Source organism: Meriones unguiculatus, chromosome X (genome assembly GCF_030254825.1).
Source record: "Meriones unguiculatus strain TT.TT164.6M chromosome X, Bangor_MerUng_6.1, whole genome shotgun sequence".
In the NCBI taxonomy this organism is placed as follows: domain Eukaryota; kingdom Metazoa; phylum Chordata; class Mammalia; order Rodentia; family Muridae; genus Meriones; species Meriones unguiculatus.
In genome coordinates, this window is record NC_083369.1 from 11,622,423 (window position 1) to 11,635,766 (window position 13,344).

The following is a 13,344-nucleotide window of genomic DNA, read 5'->3' on the forward strand; positions in this document are numbered from 1 at the left end:
TTTCACAAAAATTCTTTTAGGAAAACCTGTCAAAAAGTAAATTTGAGTTCTAGGCTGATCCCCACTTTTTCTTCTAACCAATTTAGAGTATCAGGTTTTATGTTGAGGTCTTTGATCCACTTGGACTTTAATTTTGTGCAGGGTGATAAATATAGATCTAGTTTCATTTTTCTGCATGTAGACATCCAGTTGGACCAGCAGCATTGTTGAAGATGCTGTCTTTTTTCCATTGAATGGTTTTGGCTTCTTTGTCAAAAATCAAGTATTCATAGGTGTGTGGGTTTATTTCTGGGTCATCTATTCAGTTCCATTGATCCTCCTTTCTGTTTCTATTCCAGTACGATGATTAATGAAGCAAAATGTGATTTTATCTATATAATAAAATATTATTAGACAATATAAAAGAGTAGATGCTATATTTACCAGTAACTTTCTACAAAATGTGGTATAGATGAAGTTCAAAAGCATGGTAACCAAAGGAACCATTAACCAAAAATCAAATGCATTATGATTCCATTTATGTGACACTTGCAGAACTGTTAACTCTATAACAATTAAAATATATTACTGGTTGGTATAGCTTAGGGAGTAAGAACTAATAGGTAAGATATTAGGTGCTCAATGCCTCACACTATGTTGATGACTGTGCAAAACCCATGAAATTTTACATTTTAAATAGGTAAATTTTAAGGAATATAACATATCTCAGTGAACTTGTTAATAAAAACAACCATAACAAAATAATAATTAAATATTCTGAATGTCTGTTTGTGTACTAAGTTCACGCCTGGTGCCAGTGGAGGCCAGAAAGGACATCAGATTTCCTGGAACTGTAGTTACTGCCAGTTGTGAGGCACCATGTGTGTGCTGGAAATAGAACCTGGTTTCTCTAGAAGAGACCTAAGTGATCTTAAATACTGAGCCATATCCCCAGTTCCAAGAATAGTTACTTTTTATATAAAAATTTAAAAATTAGTTACAAAGGGATGACCAGTAATATTCAGAAGCAGCGGTTGTGGAAGGGGGACAGAAGACTAGAAAAATCAAAGGAATCAAACATGAATCACTTAATTGGTTTTATTAGAATTCATCAGAAGGAAAGAAGTACAGGTGTTACATAGAATATGACATACTTTGTATATTTTAAACACCAGCAACTGGTTAATTAATAATATCCATGAGAATTATACTTTTTTTCCTTTTTACTTAAACAATGCAGTCTGATTTCACCCAAACTCCTTGTACTTAGTCTTTCCCAATCAAAACAATCTTTATTTCAAAATTCTCTGTTTACCTATGTTCAGGTTCCCAAGGGAGTGTTCACATTTAACATTACAATTAACAATTTATAGTGCTTTTGGAAATGGAACTCTTTCTGAAGATCAAAAGTTCTAAAAGGCAAATTAGCTCTAAAATGAGAAATTAACAAATTATCTGATCTGTTTTATGAACACAAATATTCCAAACATATTATAAAAAAAAACAGCAAGGATTTTATTCCCCAGGCTATAAAAGTTCTTTCAAAACTCAACTTAATTCTCAGAATTTTGTTTTCTTTTCTTTCTTCTAAAGCCTTCAATTTGAGAAAACTCAATCCAAACTTTTACTTTAAAGCTACAGATAAATTGATTTCAAGGTATTATCCCATAAATATAAACATCCTCCATGCATCTATTTTTGAATAATGCCTGTCCCAACAGTGTTATTTAATACAAACCAAAAGTTAAATTTCTCACATAGAATATTGCTAGTATCATCTGTAGCATTTAGGAATGTTCAGAAAAAAAAATATTGGCTAAAATTATTTTGCTTACTCCAGATTTCATTGAAAGCACTGTTTTCCACAGATTTCTCTGAAAAAAAAATTTTTTTTGGTAAAAAGAAAAAGGAAAAATATAAGAGGAATAGGTAGCTTTGACTCTAATTTAATGTTCAAAGTTCAGATCACTAAAAAACTGAGAAACTGTCTTCAAATTGTTTTTTTTTGTTTGTTTGTTTGGTTTGTTTTTCTCCTTCCTAAACACCTATAAAGAAACAATTACTCATCAAAATTACTGTATATTATTCAGAGTCCAGTAACAGATAATTTTTTAAAACATTTATTTTAAAGTATCAAATCAAGTTTGAATTTCAGTAAACACAGCAATGGCTTCATTATATGTTGGATTTTTTTTTTTTTTTTTTTGCAGAGTTCAGTCTAGCAAAAGGCAGATATACAATAATTTAAAATCAAAGATGTGTGTTTTAAAAAATAAAGTAATACAAGACAAAGGTATAATATCAATATCTTCTGGTTGAGTGATTTGGGTCATCCTTATCTTCAAAATATTTTCAAGGTTATTCTCATTCTTTGATACTTGTGCTTTCTCACAAAATCAAGGCATGGTAGAGATTCTTTCTACTTGAACTGATTTGCTGATACAATCTACCTAAACTGAAAAAAAAAAAAAAAAGCTCACCTATCAAGAGACAGTGGCATTCATAATCACCAGCAGTGTCAAAGAAGGAGAAAAGAGCCGCTAAGATTTCTCTTAGCAAACATCAAAGGAAAATAAATCTTGAACAACGAGGGGCAAAATATTGCATAATGATTAATTCAAAGTCAGAGCTCTTTGCAAGGAAGGGCCAATTAAAAATTAATTGCAATCATTTTCCATAACTTATATACCCATATTTTACTGAGGCAAGCAACTTAGAAAAATGATAATGTTATAACTGTATAAGTAACAAGGAATCTGTCACTAACTGTGCAATGAAAGGGTACATTTAGAAGCCTGGAAAACGTATGGTTCAGGGCATAAAATTTTATTCTATAAAATGAAAATACCAAAATCACCATAGGAAATTACAATGTCTAACACATCATAAACATAACCTGCAAACACATTTCAACAACAGTAACATCACATCAAAGTATTCATGTTCACTAAAGTTAAATGAGGCAAATCTGGAATAAGAGTCTCTATCTCTCTCTTTCTCCTGCTTTAATTCCTTTAAGTTGAAATGAAGATATCCTTAAGCTACACAGTAATATAAAAAAAAGGAGCATATTTTTGGCAAAATCCTTACAGAACCTAAAATGCCTTGGCAGATGATAATACTACTCTATGATATCTACTTAAAGTTTTAACTTCATCTCTCATTTTCTCACCACCATGTTCACATTTTAATTATGCTTGTTTGCAGGCAAGAACATCAACTACTCTACTATTTCAACATTTAAGCCTATTTTTTAAAGCCAAGATTTTTTTAAAAGCAATGGATATTCATTATTTTTCAATATGCTGAAGGGAGAAGGAGTAGCATTCATTCCTGCTGCTTTTCCTGGGCTTTTGCTTCCTGGAATAAAACAAACAAACAAACAAAAATTCATTTAAATATCACAAGGCAGATATTCCTGTGCATTTTGGTTAACATAAATTAGCTCAAATTACTAAGATAATTCAAAAAGAGAATACTTACTTTCATAGAAGAAAAGGCTTTAAAATAATTAGCAGTAACTTTCATCATGCCATGAAGTACTATGCAGGTTTCTGGGAGAGAATGGGCATCAAATTCTGATTCAGCTATGGACCCTGTATACCACAAAACCAACTCACCAGGCAAGATGGGCCCATTGGTAAAGTGGTGTGACTGTTATGGGGGTTAGCAACTTCTTTCTGACTTGGTTTGAAGTCTGTCCTGTAAGAGGAACTAGTTCTGTGAGTGTAGTAAATACCCCCTCGACAATGAGGTCACAGGTACTCAGGAGGAGCCTACTATTATTTTGCTAAACGGTCATGTTGTATTCATCAAACTGCCTTGTAAATGTTTGTGTTTATGACCATACAGTGCTGCTTACAATCCTGACCAGAGAAACTTCTTTTTGCAGTGAGCAGCAGTTGATAACTAATCAAAATACTAAGAAAAATGACTGTTGAATGCTCAGTCATAATGGGACATCCGTACTATCCTCTCCAAGTCTGAAAGAACACCTAAAAAGATAGAACCCTGACAATATGCCCTCATGTAATTAAGGGAGGGGCTTGTAAGGTCCCACCAATCCTTGAGAAGCTATTGACAGTTAGTTAGCAATGGCTACAGGAGATGGGAGATGCTTGGAGACGGGAGAAGGTGAATTTTCTTCAAGGATGTGCACCTTTGGTAAATGGCTCCCGATCATATCAGCAACATTTTTTAAATCCAATGGGTCAAAATAAATACAAAATAAATAAATCAAATAAACACAAAATGCTTTAAAAAACTTAGCAGAAAAAAAAAAACACTATGAAATAGCAACTAGCATATGAAGTTGGGGAAGCAGTTACATAATAATGTGCATATATTTGTCAGGTCTTTCTTCTCATAAGTGCACATCACTTTCAAGTATTTGGAAAACAGCCTACCTCCCCATAGCCAAACTCTATATTTCCCAATGAAAGAAATTTACTAACATGGGCATCTAAACAAAAGGAAATTCTACATTCTAGGTAACTGTCCTACTGGGTAGTGGCATACACTTTCAATCCCAGTAACAGGGGAAAGGGGAAATGCAGGTGGGTCTCTCTGAGTTCAAGGCCAATCTGATCTACAGAGCAAGTTCCTTTTTAATTTTAGGAATAAAATAAATTGTAGGACCAGTGAGAGAGCTCAGCAGGCAAAGGTGTGTGCTGTCTATGATGCAAGCCTGATGATTTGAGCTCACATCTGGGAACTCTGACCTACACATGTGCGTTGTGGTTCTAATGCTCCCTCCTAACACACAGAGACACAACACACACACATACACACATGTGCACACACTGAATTTAAAAATTATTAAAATAAAGAAAACGAGATAAACAAAATATATTAAATAACAATAGTTGTCTTCTGTTCTCCAATAACACACAGGTGTCCATGTACACACACATTATATACATACACACCCAACAATAATAAAAGACTTATTTAATTTTAAAAAGTATGCAGGGTACACAAAAGGATAATAAAGATTATTTGTCTTCCACAAGAATGTGCTTTATTGAAATATTTGCACTGCAGTTCTTTTAGCAATATATGTATATATAATATAATATATTATGTATGATATGATGTGATATGATGTAATATGAACTTTATTTTGTGCCTGCAGAGGTTTTGAGTTAAGTAAATCAGGATTCACATCCCAGCTGTGCCATTCAATTGTGTAGTTTTGGACAAAGTAAATTAATTAAGTATTAGTTTCTTCTACAGAATTCCATTGCAGACACTTAGCTTATAAATATGATCTAAGGATAAAACAATGAAAACAGATATATACAGAGTGTTTCCCTGAGTGACCTCATTACAGGCAAAAATTCTTTTTCTCCTTTCCTCCTTTTGACTGAAACCAACTCCACAGTTAGGTTATTAATCTTTGTTATTAATCTCCTGTATAGATTATTTTCAATGAAAATAGGATTTTTTCACATACCACAACTGAGGAAGATTCCATGGCCACTTTTCATACACAATGATTCAAACAAGATTAATGAAAACATTTTTCTAACTATAACTCTCTACTACATTAAAAGATTACTTCAAAAGGCTTTCCTAGGCAAATCATTTTTCCCTAAAGACAAATGTCACTGGATTTATATTTTTGTCAAACTATAAACTATTTTATTATTTTTTATCTTAAAATCATCACTTTCACTACAAAGCAAGAACTGCCAGAGCTAAGAAGTACTTTCTGAATTAAAATAAAAGCAAGAAATCAGTACTAACCTTTCCCTCTTAAGTATCTTTGGTACACAAACGGATAATAAAGCATATTTGTCTTCCGCAAGAATGTGCTTTTTGGAAATATTTGCAGTGCAGTTCTTTCAGGTAGCAGGCTTTCTAGTGCATTCATTTTCAATAAATTTTAAGAGTATGCACTATTACTTATTTGGAAAATAAAGAATGACAGATGATATTGGCAATGAATTATATTGGCAGCTATCCTTTTTAGGCTCCTTTTTGTCCTATGCAAAGGTTCTAAATATGATTAGAGAATTATCCAGTGAAAATAAATCTATAACTCATTTTCATATTTTTCCACAAGCTACACAGTTCTCTCTTATCAATACAGGACATTCTAACTGAGACTATATAGTTATTTTGTCAGACTATAACATTCTTGAGTCTTTTGACAAATATTTGCTCTTCTCATTTTCAAAGGAGAATAACAACTCACCTTGCCAGCGCTACTGTTTCAATATACTTTTCCAGAGCAGAGTTTTACCTTTTTGTTTCATTTTTACAAATTTCACAAATGAGAACTGCATCTCACCTTACAACATCTCTTTCACCATCAGTGTTCTTTTCCAATATGGTTAACTACTTAATTTTCTTTTTAGCTAAGATTTATTTTTATTTTTCAATTTTATGTGAGCATGTACACAAGAGTGCTGTTGTCCTCAGAAGCCAGAGGTGTGGCTCTAGAGTGACATCTGTTTGTGAATGTGTGCTGGGAGCCAAACTCAGGTCCTCAATTCTATTCGTGGTCACAGTCTACTGCATGGCTTATCTCCAAAATCTAAATCATTTCAATTCCCCTCATAATGCTGATGTTCCAAAACTCTCCTCAATCTTCACAGGTAATTTCACTTTTCTCATGCCTCACAGGTAATCACTCTTCTAATCTCACACTAATGGAAGAATACCTTTAATTACGAACCTTGTAACCTTCCCTCATATTAACATTCCTATTTGTAATCCTTCTCTCCTTATATCTTTCAATCTCACCAGAAGATCATAAGCCTTCTCATTTTAAAGACTCACCCTCTCCCTGGTTAATTCCTTGTTCTATTATAGGTCCAAATTCCAAGAAGAGCTTTAGTAATCCACTTCAGTTCTTAGATGCACAAACATCTTTTTCATTTGGCAAAAGCTTGTAATGTGATTTTCCTTCTAAATTCATCATTCTCCTTTTTAAAGCTATTTCACTTAAGGCCCTCTCAATTGTTTTTGTGGACTGTTAAAGCATCCTAAAATAGAATTCTGACTATAAGATGTCATTCCTCTAATGTTCACAGTGCACACACCTGCCAAATTTAGCTTCTTAAGCCAAATTTTCATTGCAGGATGGCACACAAGTGTAACCCCATCACAGGGGAATTCTAGGTGCTAAGGAGAGAGTGGGCAGCCTTGCCTTATCCCTGATTTCAGTGGAATTGATTTAAGTTTCTCTCCAATTAGTTTGATGTTGACTATAAGATTGCTGTATATTGCTTTTACTATGTTTAGGTATGTGCCCTGTATCCCTGATCTCTCCGACTTTAAACACTAATCGGTGTCGGATTTCGTCAAATGCCTTTCCCGGCATCTAAGGAGATGATCATGTTTTTTGTTTTGTTTTGTTTTGTTTTTTCAGTTTGTATATATGGTGGATTACACTGATGGATTTTCTTATGTTGAATCACCCTGTGTGCCTGGGATAAGGCCTACTTGGTCATGGTAGATGATATCTTTAATGTGTTCTTAGATTTAGTTTGTGAGTATTTTATTGAGTATTTTTGCATCAATGTTCATAAGAGAGATAGGTCTGAAGTTCTCTTTTTTTGTTGGGTCTTTCTGTGGTTTAGATATCAAGGTGACTGTGACTTCATAGAATGAGTATGGTAATGTTCCTTCTGTTTCTACTTTGTGGAATAGTTTGAAGAATATTGGTGTTAACTCTTCTTTGAAGGTTTGGTTTAGAATTCTGCAATGAAACCGTCTGGCTCTGGGCTTTTTTAGGATGGGAGACTTGATGACAGTTTCTATTTCCTTAGGAGATATAAGACTGTTTAATTTATTATCTGATCTTGATTCAGTTTTGGTAAATGGAATCTATCAAGAAAACTGTCCATTTCATTTAGATTTTCAAATTCTGTTTTGTACAGAACTTTTATTGATAAAAAACACAGCAGCAATAAGACAGTCAACAACAAAGGACATAGAGGAATCATACCTTTGAACCAGGTGGTGCTGTCAAGCCTAAAAAGGCATAAACTGCATTATTTTCTCGGGCTTCAAAGAAGGCATCATAATCCTTTGTGAAAAGAAGACAAGAAAAATTAGCAATCAACAATCCAACAGAAAAGAAATGTTCTCACAATGACTTGATTGGTTGACAAGATCAGCTGTCTCCCTTGGAGCTAAGCTCTATAACGCTGAAATCCTGGAAGGAGTAATAAACAGAAACCAGGAGGATTTCTGAAACGACAAGTGTGTAATATACCAACTTCAGAAGCTGAGGCAGAAAGATCACCAGTTCCAGGCCAGACTGAGCTACACAGGCAAACACTTTATCACAAAAAAAGCCCATTATTCATCTCCTAGGTGAGGAGCATTAATGCCTGGTGTAGAATTGGAAAAATGTTTACATTGCAATCTCTCTCTCTCTTTTTTCTGAGACATGGTTCCTCTGTGTAGCCTTGGATGTCCAAGATGCATTTCGTAGACCAGGCAGACCTTGAACTCACAGAGATCTGCCTGCCTCTGCCTCCCAAGTGCAGGGATTACAGGTGTGCACCATCGTACCTGGATAATATCTCTCTCACCTTTATAATTTTATTTTATCTGCATTGGTGTTTTGCCTGCCTGTATGTCTGTGTGAGGGTGTCAGATCTTGGAGTTAGAGTTGTGAGATGCCATGTGGGTGCTGGAAATTGAACCCAAGTCCTCTGGAAGAGCATTCAGTGATCTTAAATGCTGAGCCGTCTCCCCAGCCCCACATTGCAATATTTCAATGTTGGCTTGTATTCACCTTACTTTTGAATAAAGAGTGAAAATTTAAAATGCCCAGACAAAGCATTATGAGGCAAAAACAAACAAACAAAGAAACAAACAAACCTCCAAAAAATAGTAAATTCATTTTGTGATAGAGTCTGTTTTTGTGTTTTTATGAAATTCTGTGTGTGAATGTGTGTCTCTGCATCTTTATGTGTTTCTGGTGCTTTCTCTTTGACTGTTTTCCCTTTTGTTTGTTTTGCCCTATGATGATTTCTTTTTTTATTTTGTCATATTTTATTTTATTTTACTTTACTGTTTTCAGGCAATTGTTTTCTAACAATAGAGAGCAAGAAAGTGTATGGATTTAGGTGGGTGAGGAAATCAAGAGGACATTGGAAGAGTTTGGGGATGGGAAACTGTAATCATATATTGTTTGGAAAAAAATCTATTTTCAGTTAAAAACAACAACTAAATAAATACAAAGAGGAAAGGATGGAGGAAGGGAGAAAAGGCTTTTGGATACCATTTAACATATATTTGAAGACAAGTTGATCTTTGGCTCAGAAAAAGCAGAATGGTTTATTGCACACCGCAGAGAATTTACATCTGCTTGCACCTTCCTCCACAACCTAAAGCAAGCATTCTTCAGCAGTATATTACTTATTTACAGGCTCATTCCAGTTCCCTTTGCCAAATTTTATAGTAATTTTCTCATCCCTAAATTAAACCAATATTAGCTACACACGCATAAAACCAGAAGAACAGTGAGGCTGTACTGTGTTTTCAAAGAGAGTAAAATGTTCTTGAAATGAGCAAAAAAAGCTTTAACCCTGAAGGTTCAGGAGAATCTTGACACATCTCAATTTGGTTGAGCTTTACATTGTTTGTCCCCTAGGCCACAAAGCTTTCACCAAAAGTCACATATGGACTTGACTACAATTGTAACTTGTAATCAACAGCAAACATAGTTCAATGTCTATTTTCTGTACATGGCCTTGATTATGTGATTTCTAGACATACATAGGGAACCTGACTTTTTGGCTGATTTGTTACAGCTGAGATTCTCAAAACTTGCTGAATTTTCTAGAGACTGTCTCGACAATAGATTGCAGGCTTCTTTTCAAGCACCTTTCCTTCTTTCCAGAATTTGGAGGATGTGGACATAAATGGAACCCTACCAATTTGGATCCTACTTCAAGAAATAGCAGAACACATAGAGCCAGGAATGGTGTCCCATATCTGTAGTCTGCATTTGGAAAGAAGGGGCACGAGGATTAGAAGTTCAGAGCCAAGAGCTACATGGTAATATGGTTGTTTTGGCCAGTCAGGGTTATGTAAGATCCTGTCTTAAAAACATAGTCTTTTCCCCTTATTATTCTGAATAATATGAACTTTTTTTCTATTTATGAAGGATAATATTAAGGAGCTAAAATGATGAACTACACATAGAAGAAAATAATTGCAAAACATGTAAGTGGCAAAAAATTTACATTTATATTACATAAAAATCATAAGACATAATACTGATTAAACAGACATTTAAAGAAAATAGAAGGATGACAAATAAGCACATAAATGTATGTTAATATCATAATTTTGAGCATTTCATAAACAGAAATTAAAATGACCGGAAAATATCAAGACACCAAGCTATTTGGGATTGGTTGAAAAGGTTGACAATAAGGCTGAGAAGTGGCTCAGACCTGCAGCATTTGTCTATCATGGGTACAATACTGAGAAAAATATGCAGGAGCATATAAAAAGAGCAGACAAACTTCTGACAATACCAAGAACTGAAAGAAAAGGTTGAATACTGGACACATAGGGTAAATGGCGGAGTCCATCCAGAAACATTTCAGATCCCTTATAAATTAAAATCACTGCCAGGTGTGCTGGCACACTTGTGCAATTCCAGCCCTCAGGGAGTCAGAGGCAGGCAGAGCTCTGTGAGTTTGAGGTCAGCCTGGTCTACAAAGGGAGTCAAGACCATACAAGGTTACACAGAGAAATCCTATGTCAGAAAAAAAAATACATTCACAGTGTTAAGCAATAAACACATCCTTGGCATTCAATACTGAAAAGTGAAAATCAGTGTTCATACAAAAATCAATGCTCGAAGCACTGATATTGATAATGATTCAAATTTTTAAACAATAAAAATGTCTACCAATGTACAGTGTTGATAGCTGTGTAATGATAAACTGCCACCCAGCAACCTGAGGGAACAAGGTGTTGATACAGGCAACAACTAGATCTCAAAAATATACAATTCATTGAAAGAAATCAGCAGTGAAAGACTGCATACTGTATTAACCAATTTTTATGACCTTATCAAACAGACAAAATTATAGTGCTGAAGATAAATTAGTGCTTGCCAGGGATTAGGGTTAGACATAGTATATACATATAGAGGAATGTCATGACACTTTGAAAAATAGTATTTTTATCGTAGCACTAGTTCCACAAACCAATGCATATGTTAAAATTCATAGGAAACCACACACCACAAAAGTCACTACCACAAATTAAAATTTCAAACATGAAGCTTATACAAACATAAATAATCTAATTACATTTCAAGAAAAAAAATGACAAAAACAAAATTATATAAGTTAAACAAAAGTAAGTACTGGAGGATGTGTGTGTGTGCTTGAGTGTGTGGGTGTATGTGTGTGTGTGAGGGTGTGTATTGTGTTGTATTCTACCAAGTGGCTGGGAGAACTTAAATGTGGGAGCTGCCAAAACAACCTATACAAATTAAAAATAAATTCAAGTTAACCCAACTAAAAATGGACTGAAATGCCCAAATAAGACATGCCTCAAATAAAAATATACAAAAGGCCATTAGGTTTATGAAAAAATAAACATAATAATGCATTATTGAGGAATTCTTTTTGGAAAAATAATATTTTTATTATAAAAAGTTAAACATAGGTTTGTATACTAAGAAAATTATGCAGATTGAGAAATTATGCTTATTGTTTATTTTATACAAAAGAACTATTTCACAAAAAAATATTAAATGAGAACTGAAATGATGGTGAAGACTCCTTAAGTATGCTCCATAGGTATTATCGTAACAGAATTAGTTTTATAGAATATACTTCCTCAAATTTTATTTTATGTGATTAATCAACACCAATGTTGTGTTTATTAACCTGTCATTAATAACGACTTGAAGTACCATGGGATTGGAATCAACAATCCAAAACATCCTCTGCATTGAAAGAGAATTTATAATGCCCTGTATGAGAAGCTTAGATTTTACAGTAAAATGTTAATGCACAATTTACTTTTTGAAATGTGAAACTCTTGGTTATACATTTAAAAACATTCAAATATGAGTTACAAACAGAAAGGCTTTATATATGCTTGCCAATTATGTTCAGAAAATTAATAATATTTATGAAACATAACAAAATGTGAAAATAATTCTTAGTCTTTTTCAAATTTTGGCATTTATCAAGGTATAAGCTAACTCTGCTCAATTCATAGACATAATTTTAACAAATATAAAAAAGTATTTTAAAAAGAAATTATTTATGATATTTAAACCTATATAATCACTTGTTGTATAATTAATAATCGGAACTTAAAATTAACTTTCTTAGTTTTTATGTTAGAAATCTATAATAATATATTTGTTTTTTTACACTTTAGCATTTATTTAATTTTTAATTTTTATTTATTATTAATTACAATTTATTCACTTAGTATCCCAGTTCTAGCCTCTCCCTTATCTCCTTCCAGTCCCACCCACTCTCTTTCTTCTCCTCCCATGCCCCTCCCCTAGTCCACTGATAGAGGCAGTTCTCTTTCCCTTCCATCTATCATGTGTCATCAGGGCTGGTTGCATCATCTTCCTCTGTGGCCTGACAAGGCTGTAACCCCCAGGGAGAGGTGATCAAAGAGCCAGCCACTGAGTTCATGTCAGAGACAGACCCTGCTCCTCTTACTAGGGAACCCACTTGGAGACTAAGCAGCCTATGGGTTTCATCTGAGCAGAGGTTCTAGGTCCTCTCCATGCATGGTCCTTGGTTGGAGTATCATTCTCTGTAGATGCCCCTGGGCCCAGTGTTTTTGGGTCTCTGTTGGTCTTCCTGTGCAGCTCCTGTCCTCTCCAGGTCTGTCTTCCCCTTCTTCCATAAGATTCCCCTGCACTCTGCCCAAAGTTTGGCTATTTGCGTAGATAGCCTTTTTCAAGTCGCCATACAGCTGACTCTCATATTCAGCTCTTCAAAGTTTTCTGGTATACACTAACTTATAAGTGTATATTAGTCTTATAATATAGGATAGCCATACTAAAATCTACAGACCTAAAGAAGATAAACACTAAGGAGGACTCTAGGGAGGATGCTTAAATCTCATTCAGAATGGCAAACAGGATAGACACCTGAAGTGTGGAAGAGAGGAAACAGGATGGGAGCCTACTATAGAGGGTCCTCAAAAGCTCCACCCAACAGGGGGATAGAAGCAGATGCTAAGACTAAGGGCCAAACATTGGGCAGAGCTCAGGGAGTATTATGGAAGTAGGGTGGGGGATAGAAGGACATGGAGTATTTAGGCGTCCCACAAGGAGAGCAACAAAGCTAAAAAGTCTGAGCCCAGGGGTTCCTTCAGAGACTGATGCCACAATCAAGGACC

At 34.5% G+C, this 13,344-nt stretch overlaps 1 protein-coding gene across 1 annotated transcript in view; it reads right to left on the bottom strand.

Annotated features, from left to right (window-relative positions):
* Window positions 1-1,063: 1,063 nt before the first annotated feature.
* The window catches only part of Sh3bgrl (SH3 domain binding glutamate rich protein like), an 84,341-nt gene continuing 72,060 nt past the window's right edge, over window positions 1,064-13,344 (bottom strand). The window contains exons 3-4 of the mRNA XM_060375752.1: window positions 7,937-8,017; window positions 1,064-3,339 (exon numbers count right to left, since the gene is read on the bottom strand). Of these exons, the coding sequence (XP_060231735.1) occupies window positions 3,307-3,339; window positions 7,937-8,017 (114 nt within the window). The 3' untranslated portion in view covers window positions 1,064-3,306. The remainder of the gene's footprint in view (window positions 3,340-7,936; window positions 8,018-13,344) is intronic.